The 16,116-nt window shown below is 47.2% G+C and overlaps 1 protein-coding gene across 1 annotated transcript in view; it reads left to right on the top strand.

The window, feature by feature from the left end:
* pip4p2 (phosphatidylinositol-4,5-bisphosphate 4-phosphatase 2) overlaps positions 1-11,736 on the top strand; it is a 33,508-nt gene extending 21,772 nt beyond the window's left edge. Inside the window, exons 3-7 of the mRNA XM_036970805.1 lie at positions 1,143-1,249; positions 2,380-2,503; positions 5,724-5,776; positions 8,979-9,069; positions 11,136-11,736. Coding sequence (XP_036826700.1) covers positions 1,143-1,249; positions 2,380-2,503; positions 5,724-5,776; positions 8,979-9,069; positions 11,136-11,279 — 519 coding nt within the window. The 3' untranslated portion in view covers positions 11,280-11,736. The remainder of the gene's footprint in view (positions 1-1,142; positions 1,250-2,379; positions 2,504-5,723; positions 5,777-8,978; positions 9,070-11,135) is intronic.
* The last annotated feature ends 4,380 nt before the right edge of the window (positions 11,737-16,116 follow it).

Consider the following 16,116-nt stretch of genomic DNA (forward strand, 5'->3'; position numbering starts at 1 on the left):
AGTTCTGCTCTACGTGCGTTATTTGGAGTTTTTCTTTGCACTTGCGATACAGTCTTGCACTCTTAGTGTCGATAACAGATTAATAACACTGTTATTAACGTGTTATTACATACGAATGTAGTAACTACTCTACAACTGCATGGTCATGGAGTTGAGCTGGGGTTTGTTGTTACGCGAGTGGACTAAAGATTGTAGCCTCGTTTAAACCAGACAGATGTTGCTAGCTCAAATTCTGTTTCGCGTACCACAAGTGAAGTGAAACAAATGCGAGTGCGGTGTTTCAGTCTGGTTTTCACGAGGCGATAAAGATGGTTCCTTCTTCTACGACAGCGTGGAGCCACAGTACCACAGCCAGTAGTTTCCTCAGTCGTCTCAGCTGAGACGGATCAAATAGTCAGTCAGTCGATCCGTGCGTGCCGAGGCTGACCCCTCAACAAGACGGTGTTAGTAGCAGTCTTGTACTGCCGTGCTCTGCTCTGTCGAAACTCAACCAGGGCTTGTAACACGAGAATCCAGGGACATGACTCAGCAAAATGACCAACTAATTGGAATGGAATTGGGTGTGTCTCCTGTGAATAAGAGTGTTTGTAACGAGACTCTGTAATGAGAGTTGGGAAGTAAGTTCAGGGAGTGTTTTAATAAAATAAATGGAACAGCACACAGACAGGAAACACTAACAGCACACAGACAGGAAACACTAACAGCACACAGACAGGAAACAGAAACAGCGACGCCTGGGAAGGAACCAAAGGGACTGACAGATATATATCCCTCCCACCATTGTTACACGAGGCGTCAGACCCACCTGGACTCCATATATATGTGTGTGTGTGTGTATGTATATATATATATATATATATATGGAAGGTAATCAGGGAAGTGATGGGGTCCAGGTGAGTCTGCAGGTACGTGTAACGATGGTGTGTGTGTATATGTGTGGGGTCCAGGTGAGTCTGCAGGTACGTGTAACGATGATGTGTGCCATAAGGAGCAGCCTGGTGACCTAGAGTCCGGAGAGGGATTACACGTGACAGTGTTATTGTGATTGTGTTTTTATTATGTGGTTTTACTGTGTAATTTACTAGCAATTAAATGGTTTAAAATGGATTTAAACCTAGTTCAAAGTGCTTTCTTTCTTTCAGCCCATCAAAAACCCACCGACTGGGAAGAAGTATGTACGCTGTCCCTGTAACTGTCTCCTCATCTGCAAAGACTCATCTAGGAGGATAGGATGCCCCAGACCCAACTGGTAGGTGATAGGATGCCCCACCACAGACCCAACTGGTAGGTGATAGGATGCCCCAGACCCAACTGGTAGGTGATAGGATGCCCCAGACCCAACTGGTAGGTGATAGGATGCCCCAGACCCAACTGGTAGGTCAGAGTTCACGGCAGGCAGCTCTTTCTGTCTGTCCACAGCAGCCCCAGGAATTCATACAGGGTTTCTGGTCCAGTAGTTAAACCCTTGCTGGTCTAGAGTCCAGTAGATGGACCCTTGCTGGTCTAGAGTCCAGTAGATGGACCCTTGCTGGTCTAGAGTCCAGTAGATGAACCCTTGCTGGTCTAGAGTCCAGCAGATGAACCCTTGCTGGTCTAGAGTCCAGCAGATGAACCCTTGCTGGTCTAGAGTCCAGCAGATGAACCCTTGCTGGTCTAGAGTCCAGCAGATGAACCCTTGCTGGTCTAGAGTCCAGCAGATGAACCCTTGCTGGTCTAGAGTCCAGCAGATGAACCCTTGCTGGTCTAGAGTCTAGCAGATGAACCCTTGCTGGTCTAGAGTCCAGCAGATGAACCCTTGCTGGTCTAGAGTCCACTAGATGAACCCTTGCTGGTCTAGAGTCCACTAGATGAATCCTTGCTGGTCTAGAGTCCAGCAGATGAACCCTTGCTGGTCTAGAGTCCAGCAGATGAACCCTTGCTGGTCTAGAGTCCAGCAGATGAACCCTTGCTGGTCTAGAGTCCACTAGATGAACCCTTGCTGGTCTAGAGTCCAGTAGATGAATCCTTGCTGGGCTAGAGTCCAGCAGATGAATCCTTGCTGGTCTAGAGTCCAGCAGATGAATCCTTGCTGGTCTAGAGTCCAGTAGATGAATCCTTGCTGGTCTAGAGTCCAGTAGATGAATCCTTGCTGGTCTAGAGTCCAGTAGATGAATCCTTGCTGGTCTAGAGTCCAGTAGATTAATCCTGGTAGCCTTTTTAAAACAGCCTGATGGATGTTCTTCAATACGGAAATGTTCAAGACCATGAATCCAATAACAAACTGACCATCAGTAACCAACTGACAATAGTACCTCTTACCTGGGAAACATGGGTAAACAAAAACGATCCATCACTACTGTATGGTAACCCCTCCCCCTCTGTGTGCCCCGCCTCCTACAGCAGACGCATCATCAACCTGAGCCCGGTGATGGTGATTCCAGAGGAGCAGCCGGCCCAGCCGGCCCTGCCAGTCCAGCCTGAGGGCACGAGGGTGGTCTGTGGCCACTGTGGAAACGCCTTCCTTGTATGTGGCCAATCAGTGTGTCCTCTGAGCAGCAGTCAGCTCCTTCTGGCCTATTAGAGACTAGCCTGTATTCATAAAGTATCTCAGAGTGGTAGTGCTGGTCTAGGATCAGGTCTCCCTTGTCCAATCCTTATAATCGAAAAGGCAAAACAGCACTCCTACACTGAGACGCTTAATAAATGTGTTGTGCAGTCTTGCCAACGACAGTGATCATAGGAGTTTGGCAAGACAGCACAAACCGATCTGGGACCAGGCTAATAAGGCAAAGACTGTGTGTGTGGTTCTCAAGTCTGGGACCAGGCTAATAAGGCAAAGACTGTGTGTGTGGTTCTCAAGTCTGGGACCAGGCTAATAAGGCAAAGACTGTGTGTGTGGTTCTCAAGTCTGGGACCAGGCTAATAAGGCAAAGACTGTGTGTGTGGTTCTCAGTGCTTGATTTGGGATGTCATTTTTTCAAGTTGATCCATTCACAGAAATTCCCAAATGACAATATGCTACAGAGACAGACCTCTGATTATTGTTAAGGGTTGATACACAGTTTGACAGATGGAATTTCAGGACTTTTCCACGACTTGTTGTGACTTTTCCACGACTTGTTGTGACTTTTCCACGACTTGTTGTGACTTTTCCACGACTTGTGACTTTTCCACGACTTGTTGTGACTTTTCCACGAGTTGTTGTGACTTTTCCACGATTTGTTTTGACTTTTCCATGACTTGGAGTGACTTTTCCACGACTTGTTGTGACTTTTCCACGACTTGTTGTGACTTTTCCATGACTTGGAGTGACTTTTCCACGACTTGTTGTGACTTTTCCACGACTTGTTGTGACTTTTCCATGACTTGGAGTGACTTTTCCACGACTTGGAGTGACTTTTCCATGACTTGGAGTGACTTTTCCATGACTTGTTGTGACTTTTCCATGACTTGTTGTGACTTTTCCACGACTTGGAGTGACTTTTCCACGACTTGGAGTGACTTTTTTCCATGACTCATCGTGACTTTTCCATGACTCATCGTGACTTTTCCATGATTCATCGTGAGTCAAAACTCAGTTTTTCACAATTCCTGACATTTAATCCTAGTAAAAATTCCCTGTCTTAGGTCATTTAAGATCACCACTTTATTTTAAGAATGTGAAATGTCAGAATAATAGTAGAGAGAGTGATTTATTTCAGCTTTTATTTCTTTCATCACATTCCCAGTGGGTCAGAAGTTTACATACACTCAATTAGTATTTGGTAACATTGCCTTTAAATTGTTTAACTTGGGTCAAAAGTTTCAGGTAGCCTTCCACAAGCTTCCCACAATAAGTTGGGTGAATTTTGTCCCATTCCTCCTGACAGAGCTGGTGTAACTTAGTCAGGTTTGTAGACCTCCTTGCTCGCACACGCTTTTTCAGTTCTGCCCACATCCAAAAACTTTGTTTTCATGAATTCCTTCATTCATAGAATCAGCGATAACATGGAGAATACTTCAAGGTAGCTAACTTAGACACGTTGATCTATAACCTTATAAAGGCTCAAATATTCATGTCTCTTGGGAGATCTATGCTCAGCGTGGAAGCAATTAGTCAATTAGGCTATTCTTAAAATGTTCTTATGACGTATCCTTGTGATTTAATAGAGGTAATCCCCGGTTTCCCATAACAGCGTCGGTGGACAGGTGACAATGAGTCCGCGACTTTAATGCTTAACTCTGTAGCTAAACAGTTAACGAGCAACATTTTGGCTATTTCGTTAGCTATTTAGTTAGCCTGTCAGAACACCTGCTGGTGAAATGTCTCCAACAGGCTACTGGTGTGTGTACACTGGATTGAACGAAGTGGAATCCAGATATGAATGCACTCTCCACTGCTATTCAATACAGATCCCAGTCCACTTTGAGCAACCATTTCTTTGCCACTGTGTGTGAATCCGGGCCACTTTTGTTTCATAAAGGAGACTGTACGCAGTTCCTCAAGAATTGGAGGCGCTCAGGACAGCTCCGGCCAAAGTCGACAAGGAGTATAAAGTGATGTATTGATCCCCAGGTTGCATCCCAGATGGCACTCTATTCCCTACATAGTGCACTACTTTAGACCAGAGCTCTATGGCACTCTAGTCCATATATAGTACACTACTTTAGACCAGAGCCCTATGGCACCCTATTCCCTATATATAGTGCACTACTTTAGACCAGAGCCCTAGGGCACCCTATTCCCTACATAGTGCACTACTTTAGACCAGAGCCCTATGGGACCCTATTCCCTATTTAGTGCACTACTTTAGACCAGAGCCCTATGGGACCCTATTCCCTATATAGTGCACTACTTTAGACCAGATCCCTATAGCACCCTATTCCCTAGATAGTGCACTACTTTCGACCAGAGCCCTATGGCACTCTAGTCCATATATAGTACACTACTTTAGACCAGAACCCTATAGAACCCTATTCCCTATATAGTGCACTACTTTAGACCAGAGCCCTATGGATCCCTATTCCCTACATAGTGCACTACTTTAGACCAGAGCCCTATGGGACCCTATTCCCTATATAGTGCACTACTTTAGACCAGGACCCTTAGGGTGCCATTTGTGACACAGCCTACCTACAGTAGCGGTACCCTGGTGTGTTAAGGTTGTTGCCCGTTATGCGTCTTGGTGTCTAGGGTAACGAGGACTCTGCCACGGCCCCTCCTGATCTCCATGACAACAGCACCTCCACAGACCAGGTCTCTATGAGCTGGGGGTTACCACGGCACCTTGGGGCTCCAATAAAGTTTAAAATATAATACAACTTTTATTCACTTAATAACAACCTTCAACTAACCCCTAATCAACTCAAATTGATGAGCAACGTGAAATGAATCAGCCTTAAACTAACGCCCAACGTGCTTTGTGTAAGCCAGGTCCCTACCAGGGACGACCTACACCAGCATCACGGACAACAAAAAGAAAGATGGTGTGATTGATGGTGGTTGAAATCAGTGACATGGCCTTCGGTAGTTGTTAGTTGACTGTAGAGTAGAACTAAATAATATGAGTGAGTGAGTGAGTGTGAGAGTGAGTGAGTGTGAGAGTGAGTGAGTGAGTGAGTGAGTGAGTGAGTGAGTGAGTGAATGAGTAGAGTGAATGAGTAGAGTGAGTGAGTGAGTGAGTGAGTGAATGAGTAGAGTGAGTGAGTGAGTGAGTGAGTGAGTGAGATCTCTCTCTAACAGCTGCCTGTCTTTTCTTCTGCAGTGGATGGAGCTCCGATTTAACACACTAGCAAAATGCCCTCACTGCAAAAAAATGTAAGTTCCCCAAACTTCAAATCATTCAAAGACGCTGAACCAGGTTATGTCTGAGACCATTCAACGTTCTCTCTGTTGGACGCCTGGTGATTGGAGTTTACCCAGACTCCACTAGGGCCACTTCAGCAGCTGATTTGTGGTGGTTCTCAGGGGTGGGAAACTCCAGTCCTCCAGGGCCTGATTGGTCCCTAGCAGCTGATTAATCAAATGGCATTCTAAACTGAAGATCGTGATTAGGTGATTATTGGAGTCAGGTGTGTTAGCTGGGGGCAAAACTGCGACACTAATCAGGCCGTCGAGGGACTGGAGTTGCCCACCCCTGCGTCTAGTCCTTAGTTCATCTAGCGGTATGAGAGGCATAGCAGCAGGAAGTAGGGGTGCTGAGGGTGATACAGCAGGAAGTAGGGGTGCTGAGGGTGATGCAGCAGGAAGTAGGGGTGCTGAGGGTAATGCAGCAGGAAGTAGGAGTGCTGAGGGAGATGCAGCAGGAAGTAGGGGTGCTGAGGGTGATGCAGCAGGAAGTAGGGATGCTGAGGGTGATGCAGCAGGAAGTAGGGGTGCTGAGGGTGATACAGCAGGAAGTAGGGGTGCTGAGGGTGATGCAGCAGGAAGTAGGGGTGCTGAGGGTGATGCAGCAGGAAGTAGGGATGCTGAGGGTGATACAGCAGGAAGTAGGGGTGCTGAGGGTGATACAGCAGGAAGTAGGGGTGCTGAGGGTGATGCAGCAGGAAGTAGGGGTGCTGAGGGTGATGCAGCAGGAAGTAGGGGTGCTGAGGGAGATGCAGCAGGAAGTAGGGGTGCTGAGGGTGATGCAGCAGGAAGTAGGGGTGCTGAGGGAGATGCAGCAGGAAGTAGGGGTGCTGAGGGTGATGCAGCAGGAAGTAGGGGTGCTGAGGGTGATGCAGCAGGAAGTAGGGGTGCTGAGGGTGATGCAGCAGGAAGTAGGGGTGCTGAGGGTGATACAGCAGGAAGTAGGGGTGCTGAGGGTGATGCAGCAGGAAGTAGGGGTGCTGAGGGTGATGCAGCAGGAAGTAGGGGTGCTGAGGGAGATGCAGCAGGAAGTAGGGGTGCTGAGGGTGATGCAGCAGGAAGTAGGGATGCTGAGGGTGATACAGCAGGAAGTAGGGGTGCTGAGGGTGATGCAGCAGGAAGTAGGGGTGCTGAGGGTGATGCAGCAGGAAGTAGGGGTGCTGAGGGTGATACAGCAGGAAGTAGGGGTGCTGAGGGTGATGCAGCAGGAAGTAGGGATGCTGAGGGTGATGCAGCAGGAAGTAGGGGTGCTGAGGGTGATGCAGCAGGAAGTAGGGGTGCTGAGGGTGATGCAGCAGGAAGTAGGGGTGCTGAGGGTGATGCAGCAGGAAGTAGGGGTGCTGAGGGTGATGCAGCAGGAAGTAGGGGTGCTGAGGGTGATGCAGCAGGAAGTAGGGGTGCTGAGGGTGATGCAGCAGGAAGTAGGGGTGCTGAGGGTGATGCAGCAGGAAGTAGGGGTGCTGAGGGTGATGCAGCAGGAAGTAGGGATGCTGAGGGTGATGCAGCAGGGAGTAGGGGTGCTGAGGGTGATGCAGCAGGAAGTAGGGGTGCTGAGGGTGATGCAGCAGGAAGTAGGGGTGCTGAGGGTGATGCAGCAGGAGGTAGGGGTGCTGAGGGTGATACAGCAGGAAGTAGGGGTGCTGAGGGTGATGCAGCAGGAAGTAGGAGTGCTGAGGGAGATGCAGCAGGAAGTAGGGGTGCTGAGGGTGATGCAGCAGGAAGTAGGGATGCTGAGGGTGATGCAGCAGGAAGTAGGGGTGCTGAGGGTGATGCAGCAGGAAGTAGGGGTGCTGAGGGTGATGCAGCAGGAAGTAGGGGTGCTGAGGGTGATGCAGCAGGAAGTAGGGGTGCTGAGGGTGATGCAGCAGGAAGTAGGGGTGCTGAGGGTGATGCAGCAGGAAGTAGGGGTGCTGAGGGTGATGCAGCAGGAAGTAGGGGTGCTGAGGGTGATGCAGCAGGAAGTAGGGGTGCTGAGGGTGATGCAGCAGGAAGTAGGGGTGCTGAGGGTGATGCAGCAGGAAGTAGGGGTGCTGAGGGTGATGCAGCAGGAAGTAGGGGTGCTGAGGGTGATGCAGCAGGAAGTAGGGGTGCTGAGGGTGATACAGCAGGAAATAGGGGTGCTGAGGGTGATGCAGCAGGAAGTAGGAATGCTGAGGGTGATGCAGCAGGAAGTAGGGGTGCTGAGGGTGATGCAGCAGGAAGTAGGGGTGCTGAGGGTGATGCAGCAGGAAGTAGGGGTGCTGAGGGTGATGCAGCAGGAAGTAGGGGTGCTGAGGGTGATGCAGCACCACCTGAAATTTCAGAATTTAAAAAAATGATGACGATGGTCTCAGCAGCTTCGATTAACCCAGTAAAGTTTAAAATAGAGAGAGACCCAGTAAAGTTTCAAATAAAGACATCTAGGGAGAGAGGAGAGGATAAAGACATCTAGGGAGAGAGGAGAGGAGACTGAAGACACATAGATACCCAGGAAGATTAGGGAAAGAGGAGAGGATAAAGATCCCAGGAATGTTTCTGAACCTATTCACATGAGGGTCATGTGATGTGAGGGGTAGTGGAGTCTTACTGAGGATGTGAAGGGAAAACACACACACACAGCTAGACATGTGACTCACCCTTGGCTCTTTCCCCTGACCCTAGCCAGCCAATCACGGCCTCTAGCTTACGAGATCATGTAGATGCCTGGCAGAGTTGGATCGTTGTGAAAACTAGCTACAGTAGTTTCATTGAAGCCAAATTCATGGATTTCATTGGTTAGGCCTATAAAGCTGCTGCCTAGTTCTGTCTCTCTCTCTGTGTGTCTCTGTCTCTCTGTCTCTCTCTCTCTCTCTCTGTCTCTGTCTGTCTCTCTGTCTCTGTCTGTCTCTCTGTCTCTGTCTGTCTCTCTCTGTCTGTCTCTCTCTCTCTCTCTTTCTCTCTCTCTCTCTTTGTCTCTCTCTCTCTCTCTCTGTCTCTCTCTCTCTCTCTCTTTCTCTCTCTCTCTCTTTGTCTCTCTCTCTCTCTGTCTGTCTCTCTCTCTCTTTCTCTCTCTCTCTCTTTGTCTGTCTCTTTCTCTGTCTCTCTCTCTCTCTCTTTGTCTCTCTCTCTCTCCTACAGATCGTCTGTGGGTAGTGCTCTTCTTTGACCACTCAGTGATAACCTAACCAATGTCTTTGTGCCCTCCACCCTACAGATCGTCTGTGGGTAGCGCTCTTCCAAGGAGGCGTTGTTGTGCCTACATCACTGTGGGACTGATCTGCATCTTTATCGGAGTGGGATTAACAGTAAGTGCTGCTGTGTTTCCCCCTGGCTGAAACAATGTCAGCATCACAAATGGCATACTAAATTCCCCTTATAGGGCGCTACCATAGGACTCATAGGTCAAAATAAGTGCACTATAAAAAAGGGTGTATTTTAGGACGCAGACATTCCATATTTACCAGACTCAGACTTGTACAACATGTTATAATCAGATAATAATAATTCTAGAAAGAATCTACTAGAGGCGTCACTACAGACCCTGGTTCAGAGGTCACTGCATCTCAGTGCTAGAGGGGTCACTACAGACCCTGGTTCAGAGGTCTAAGACATCTCAGTGCTAGAGGGGTCACTACAGACCCTGGTTCAGCGGTCTAAGGCACTGCATCTCAGTGCTGGAGGCGTCACTACAGACCCTGGTTCAGAGGTCTAAGACACTGCATCTCAGTGCTAGAGGTGTCACTACAGACCCTGGTTCAGAGGTCTAAGACATCTTAGTGCTAGAGGGGTCACTACAGACCCTGGTTCAGCGGTCTAAGACACTGCATCTCAGTGCTAGAGGTGTCACTACAGACCCTGGTTCAGAGGTCTAAGACATCTCAGTGCTAGAGGTGTCACTACAGACCCTGGTTCAGCGGTCTAAGGCACTGCATCTCAGTTTTGGAGGAGTCACTACAGACCCTGGTTTAGAGGTCTAAGACACTGCATCTCAGTGCTAGAGGCGTCACTACAGACCCTGGTTCAGAGGTCTAAGACACTGCATCTCAGTGCTAGAGGCGTCACTACAGACCCTGGTTTAGAGGTCTAAGACACTGCATCTCAGTGCTAGAGGCGTCACTACAGACCCTGGTTCAGAGGTCTAAGACACTGCATCTCAGTGCTAGAGACATCACTACAGACCCTGGTTCAGAGGTCTAAGACACTGCATCTCAGTTTTGGAGGAGTCACTACAGACCCTGGTTTAGCGGTCTAAGACACTGCATCTCAGTGCTAGAGGCGTCACTACAGACCCTGGTTCAGAGGTCTAAGACACTGCATCTCAGTTTTGGAGGAGTCACTACAGACCCTGGTTTAGCGGTCTAAGGCACTGCATCTCAGTGCTAGAGGCTATATCACTACAGACCCTGGTTCAGCGGTCTAAGACACTGCATCTCAGTGTTGGAGGCGTCACTACAGACCCTGGTTCAGCGGTCTAAGACATCTCAGTGCTAGAGGCGTCACTACAGACCCTGGTTCAGAGGTCTAAGACACTGCATCTCAGTTTTAGAGGAGTCACTACAGACCCTGGTTCAGAGGTCTAAGACACTGCATCTCAGTGCTAGAGGCGTCACTACGGACCCATGTTCGATCCCAGGCTGTATTACAACCAGCCGTGACCAGGAGTCCCATAGGGCGGCGAACAATTGGCCCAGCGTAGTCGGGTTTTGGAGAAGGTTTGGTCGGGGTGGGGGGGGGGGCTTTACTTGGCTAATCTCGCTCTAGCGACTCCTTCTGGCGGGCCGGGCGCCTGCAGGCTGACTTCCAGGTTAAGCTGGTGCTAAAGCGCTGTTTGGCGTTTCATGGGACACATGACTCGACCTTCGCGTGTCCTGAGCCCGTTGGGGAGTTGCAGAGATGATTGTAATTGGAGAGAAAAAGGGGGTAAAATAAGAATCTACTGTGTGTGGATGTTGATCTGGTCCTTCATTACGTTTGGACTTTTAGTCATTCAGCAGATGTTCTTATCCAGAGCGACTCAGTGTTTGTCCTCTTTCCGATTACATTCCAGTCATTGAAATAGATTTAACCATAAATAATTCAAGAAATATCCTTTTCTATTTGAAATGTATTGAACCGTGATGATAGAGTGACATTAATAAGTGTTAAACGTGACACAATCACCTCAGTGATGTGACAATCCTCATTTAAATATAATCAGTAACAATATAACAATGTTGATACAGTAATATGAATAAATTATTATATTAATTCATTATTCTCTCTTTCTCTGTCTCTCTGTCTCTCTGTCTCTCTATCTCTATCTCTCTCTATATCTCCCTCTCTCTCTCTCTCTATCTCCCTCTCTCTCTATCTCCTCTATCTCCCTCTCCAGGTGGGCACTCAGGACTTTGCCAGTCGTTACCATGCCACCTATGTGTCCTGGGCGTTCTCCTACCTCCTGGGTCTGATCTGTCTGATACGAGCTTGTTACTGGGGAGCCATCAAAGTCAGCTATCCAGAGAACAGCTTTTCCTAGACAGACAGACCATCAAAGTCAGCTATCCAGAGAACAGCTTTTCCTAGACAGACAGACGGTTGTACTGTAAATCTTCCTTTAAGTTGTTCACGTTGTTGTTGTTTCGATTCTGACAGCTCCAAGGTCAGTCCGGTCACTCCTGGTCCTGGAGAAAACAGAAATCCAGCCCGGGTTTTGCAATTAACTCAAGAAATCAGATCAGTAATTAAGATATTAATTGGTTCGATAAATCATAAAGTGTGATTTAAGTAATTGATATTGAAATGAAGAAACTTGACTTTGGTAAATATGATGATTACAAAGAAAGCCAGGTGGCTGGATTCCATTTCCTGGACTGGCTGACTGACTGGCTGACTGACTGACTGGTTGACTGACTGACTGACTGAGTGACTGGTTGACTGACTGACTGGTTGACTGACTGACTGACTGACTGGTTGACTGACTGACTGGCTGGCTGGCTGACTGACTGACTGGTTGACTGACTGACTGGTTGACTGACTGACTGGCTGGCTGACTGACTGACTGACTGGTTGACTGACTGGCTGGCTGGCTGGTTGACTGACTGACTGACTGACTGGTTGACTGACTGACTGACTGGCTGGCTGACTGACTGACTGACTGACTGACTGACTGGTTGACTGACTGACTGGCTGGCTGGTTGACTGACTGACTGGTTGACTGACTGACCGACTGACTGGCTGGCTGACTGGCTGGCTGGCTGACTGACTGACTGGCTGGCTGACTGGCTGACTGACTGGCTGGCTGACTGACTGACTAGTTGATGGATGGACATGTTACACATGTTACGTACTGCATTTTGTTACCAACCAAATGAAAATAATAACTTTTATTAAGAAAAATGTTGCCCATTGCACTACAATTATATGCAATGATTCTGTTCCGTTGCTGCTAGTTACCCCAGCTCCAAAAGCTGTCTCTCCTCTCTCTCTCTCTCTCTCTCTCTCTCTCTCCATACTGTCTCTCTCTCTCTCTCTCGCTCTCATACTGTCTCTCCTCTCTCTCTCTCTCCATACTGTCTCTCCTCTCTCTCTCTCTCTCTCCATACTGCCTGTAACCCTGCCTGGATAATACACAGTACTGGTCCTGATTTTAATACTCTGAAATGATACTACTTATTTACTGTTTCTGTTGAAGCTGGCCAACACACCATACCTAACTACTGCATTTGAATTGCCTTCTCGTGATTGGTGGCAGAATGAGATGCATTTTTAAACCACTTGATGGGAAATCCCATTCGCATGTTGTTGTCCGTTTTCTAACCGACACCAGGGTTTGTATAGTTTATCTGATTCAGAAAGGTACTGTCAATTGTTTTGATCCTTAACTCTCCGGCTCTCCCACCTGTGCTACTAGAATGTAACCCACTTCCTGCTTATTACCTGATTTAGTTTCCTGTAGCCAGTGAAACCCGGCTAGCTGGTGTTGCAGTAGATGAGAGATCCTGTTGAGGAAAACAATGGGCTCTTGATCTCTTAACTAATGTTGTTCTGAATGTGATGATGAAACAGTGTTACAGTAGTTAATTCAGCAACATTGAAACGGTTTGAATCAGTTGGAAAATGAAATGGGTCTTTTTTTTAACGATCATTTATCAATAAAATGAACGGATGTGACTCTTGCTCTCTGTTTCATGATTCTGTTTCCATTTATGATTCTGTTTCCATTCATGATTTTGCTGATTTTCAGATCAACAGAAGAGTTTTTTTTTTGCAATGTCGCATGTCAACCATTGATCTAAGATCTATTGATCTATTGATCCCTCTATATGTGAAGGGCATCGGCCATGAAAGACCATGTTCTCCATATGGACATAAATTACACTGTATACAGTTGAAGGTTGGAGTCATTAAAAGTCATTAAAACTTGTTTTTCAACCACTCCACAAATTTCTTGTTAACAAACTATAGTTTTGGCAAGTCGGTTAGGACATCTACTTTGTGCAAGACACAAGTCATTTTCCCAACAATTGTTTACAGACAGATTATTTCACTTGTAATTCACTGTACCACGATTCTTGTGGGTCAGAAGTTTACATACACTAAGTTGAGGCCTACAAACCTGACTCAGTTACATCAGCTCTGTCAGGAGGAATGGGCCAATATTCACCCAACCTGTTGTGGGAAGCTTGTGGAAGGCTACCAGAAATGTTTGACCCAAGTTAAACAATTTAAAGGCAATGCTACCAAATACTAATTGAGTGTATGTAAACTTCTGACCCACTGGGAATGTGATGAAAGAAATAAAAGCTGAAATAAATCATTCTCTCTACTATTATTCTGACATTTCACATTCTTAAAATAAAGTGGTGATCCTAACTGACCTAAGACAGGGAATTTTTACTAGGATTAAATGTCAGGAAATGTGAAAAATTGAGTTTAAATGTATTTGGCTAAGGTGTATGTTAACTTCCGACTTCAAATGGCACCCTATTCCGTTTTATGGGCCCTAGTTCAAATGTAGTGTGTATCCTATTGCACAATACAACTCTCCTATGGTCTTCTATGGTAGGTAGAAATATACCCCAACTGACTGCATCCCAATCTCCAGACAGCAAGACTGGATCCCATCTCCAGACAGCAAGACTGGATCCCATCTCCAGACAGCAAGACTGGATCCCAATCTCCAGACAGCAAGACTGGATCCCACCTCCAGACAACAAGACTGGATCCCACCTACAGACAGCAAGACTGGATCCCACCTACAGACAGCAAAACTGGATCCCCAATCTCCAGACAGCAAGACTGGATCCCATCTCCAGACAGCAAGACTGGATCCCACCTACAGACAGCAAAACTGGATCCCCAATCTCCAGACAGCAAGACTGGATCCCATCTCCAGACAGCAAGACTGGATCCCATCTCCAGACAGCAAGACTGGATCCCATCTCTAGACAGCAAGACTGGATCCCACCTCTAGACAGCAAGACTGGATCCCACTTCCAGACAGCAAGACTGGATCCCAATATCAGACAGCAAGACTGGATCCCACCTCCAGACAGCAAGACTGGATCCCACCTCCAGACAGCAATATTATTATGATTGTATTTTCCAGTGCCCACCAGGTGGCAGTGTGTGATGTGGTGTTGTATTTCCAGTGCCCACCAGGAAGCAGTGTGTGATGTGGGTGTTGTATTTCCAGTGCCCACCAGGAAGCAGTGTGTGATGTGGTGTTGTATTTCCAGTGCCCACCAGGTGGCAGTGTGTGATGTGGTGTTGTATTTCCAGTGCCCACCAGGAAGCAGTGTGTGATGTGGTGTTGTATTTCCAGTGCCCACCAGGAAGCAGTGTGTGATGTGGTGTTGTATTTCCAGTGCCCACCAGGAAGCAGTGTGTGATGTGGGTGTTGTATTTCCAGTGCCCACCAGGAAGCAGTGTGTGATGTGGTGTTGTATTTCCAGTGCCCACCAGGAGGCAGTGTGTGATGTGGTGTTGTATTTCCAGTGCCCACCAGGTGGCAGTGTGTGATGTGGGTGTTGTATTTCCAGTGCCCACCAGGAAGCAGTGTGTGATGTGGTGTTGTATTTCCAGTGCCCACCAGGTGGCAGTGTGTGATGTGGGTGTTGTATTATATCTCCCTCTTCATTCAAAGACTCAATAATTTTGATGCTGCATGTATTGCCAGTATACATTGATTTAATTATGTCATGTTTTACCCCCTACACCACTTTCAATAACTTTGTAGAACAGTCCTGTATGCCAAATAAAATCAAATGCTGTCGATAAAGCAAGAGTGCATTTTGGTAATATTGTAGTGTGTAAATATGATTGATCGTGCTATGTATTGGTATAAATCCAATCTTGCTTTTAATCAAGACATTGTGCTTATTAAGGAAGTTTATAACTCTTACAATTAAATTTTAAAAAACACCTATTTTTTCGAGGTATCCAATTGGTAGTTACAGTCTTGTCCCATCGCTGCAACTCTCCTACGGTCTAGGGGGAGAGGTGACGGACGAGAGCCATGTATCCTCTGAAACACGACCCTGCCAAGCCGCACTGCTTCTTGACACACTGCTCTCTTAACCCGGAAGCTAGACGCACCAAGGAAACGGAGGAAACACCATCCAACTGACGACCGGAGTCAGCTTGCAGTCACCCGGCCACCCACAGGGAGTTACTAGAGCTCGATGGGAAATCTCGGTCGGCCAAACCCTCCCCTAACCCGGAACGACGCTGGGCCAATTGTGGGCCGCCTCATGGGTCTCCTAGTCACGGCCGGCTGTAACACAACCTGTTATCGAACGCTGAGCTGTAGTGAAAACACTGCGATGCCTTAGACCGCTACGCCACTCGGGAAGCCCACTCTTATAATACTACAGAAAACCTTCCCCAGGTTACTGTTCACCACAAATGCCTCTGTAATTGTTAGGGTCAAATTTGTCTCCGTTCTTAAAGATTTGGGTTATTGAGTCCTTGATTCCAGATGTCAGGGAAATAACCTACACTCAGGATCAGTTTTCATATAGCCAATTGAAATGTTGCGCTAGTGAATGTGAGCATCTCATTATAGGATGTCATCAGATCAGCATGCTTGAAGTTTCCTAAATGGTCAGTAATTGGGGAGTCCAATGAATGTTGATCGTCTATTAATTCTTGTTTGGATTTTCTATTTTTGTTGTTGTTTTTTTATTTTTGTTGTTGCCAGAAGTTGTGTTTCCTTGGTGTCTGTTGCTTGCAAAATCCTCGTCAATCTACACACAATACCTTATAATGACATCACAATACCCCATAATGACATCACAATGCCCCATAATGACATCACAATACCCCATAATGACAACACAATGCCCCATAATGACGTCACAATACCCTATAAT

This window comes from Oncorhynchus mykiss, chromosome 32 (assembly GCF_013265735.2).
Source record: "Oncorhynchus mykiss isolate Arlee chromosome 32, USDA_OmykA_1.1, whole genome shotgun sequence".
Classification (NCBI taxonomy): Eukaryota; Metazoa; Chordata; class Actinopteri; order Salmoniformes; family Salmonidae; genus Oncorhynchus; species Oncorhynchus mykiss.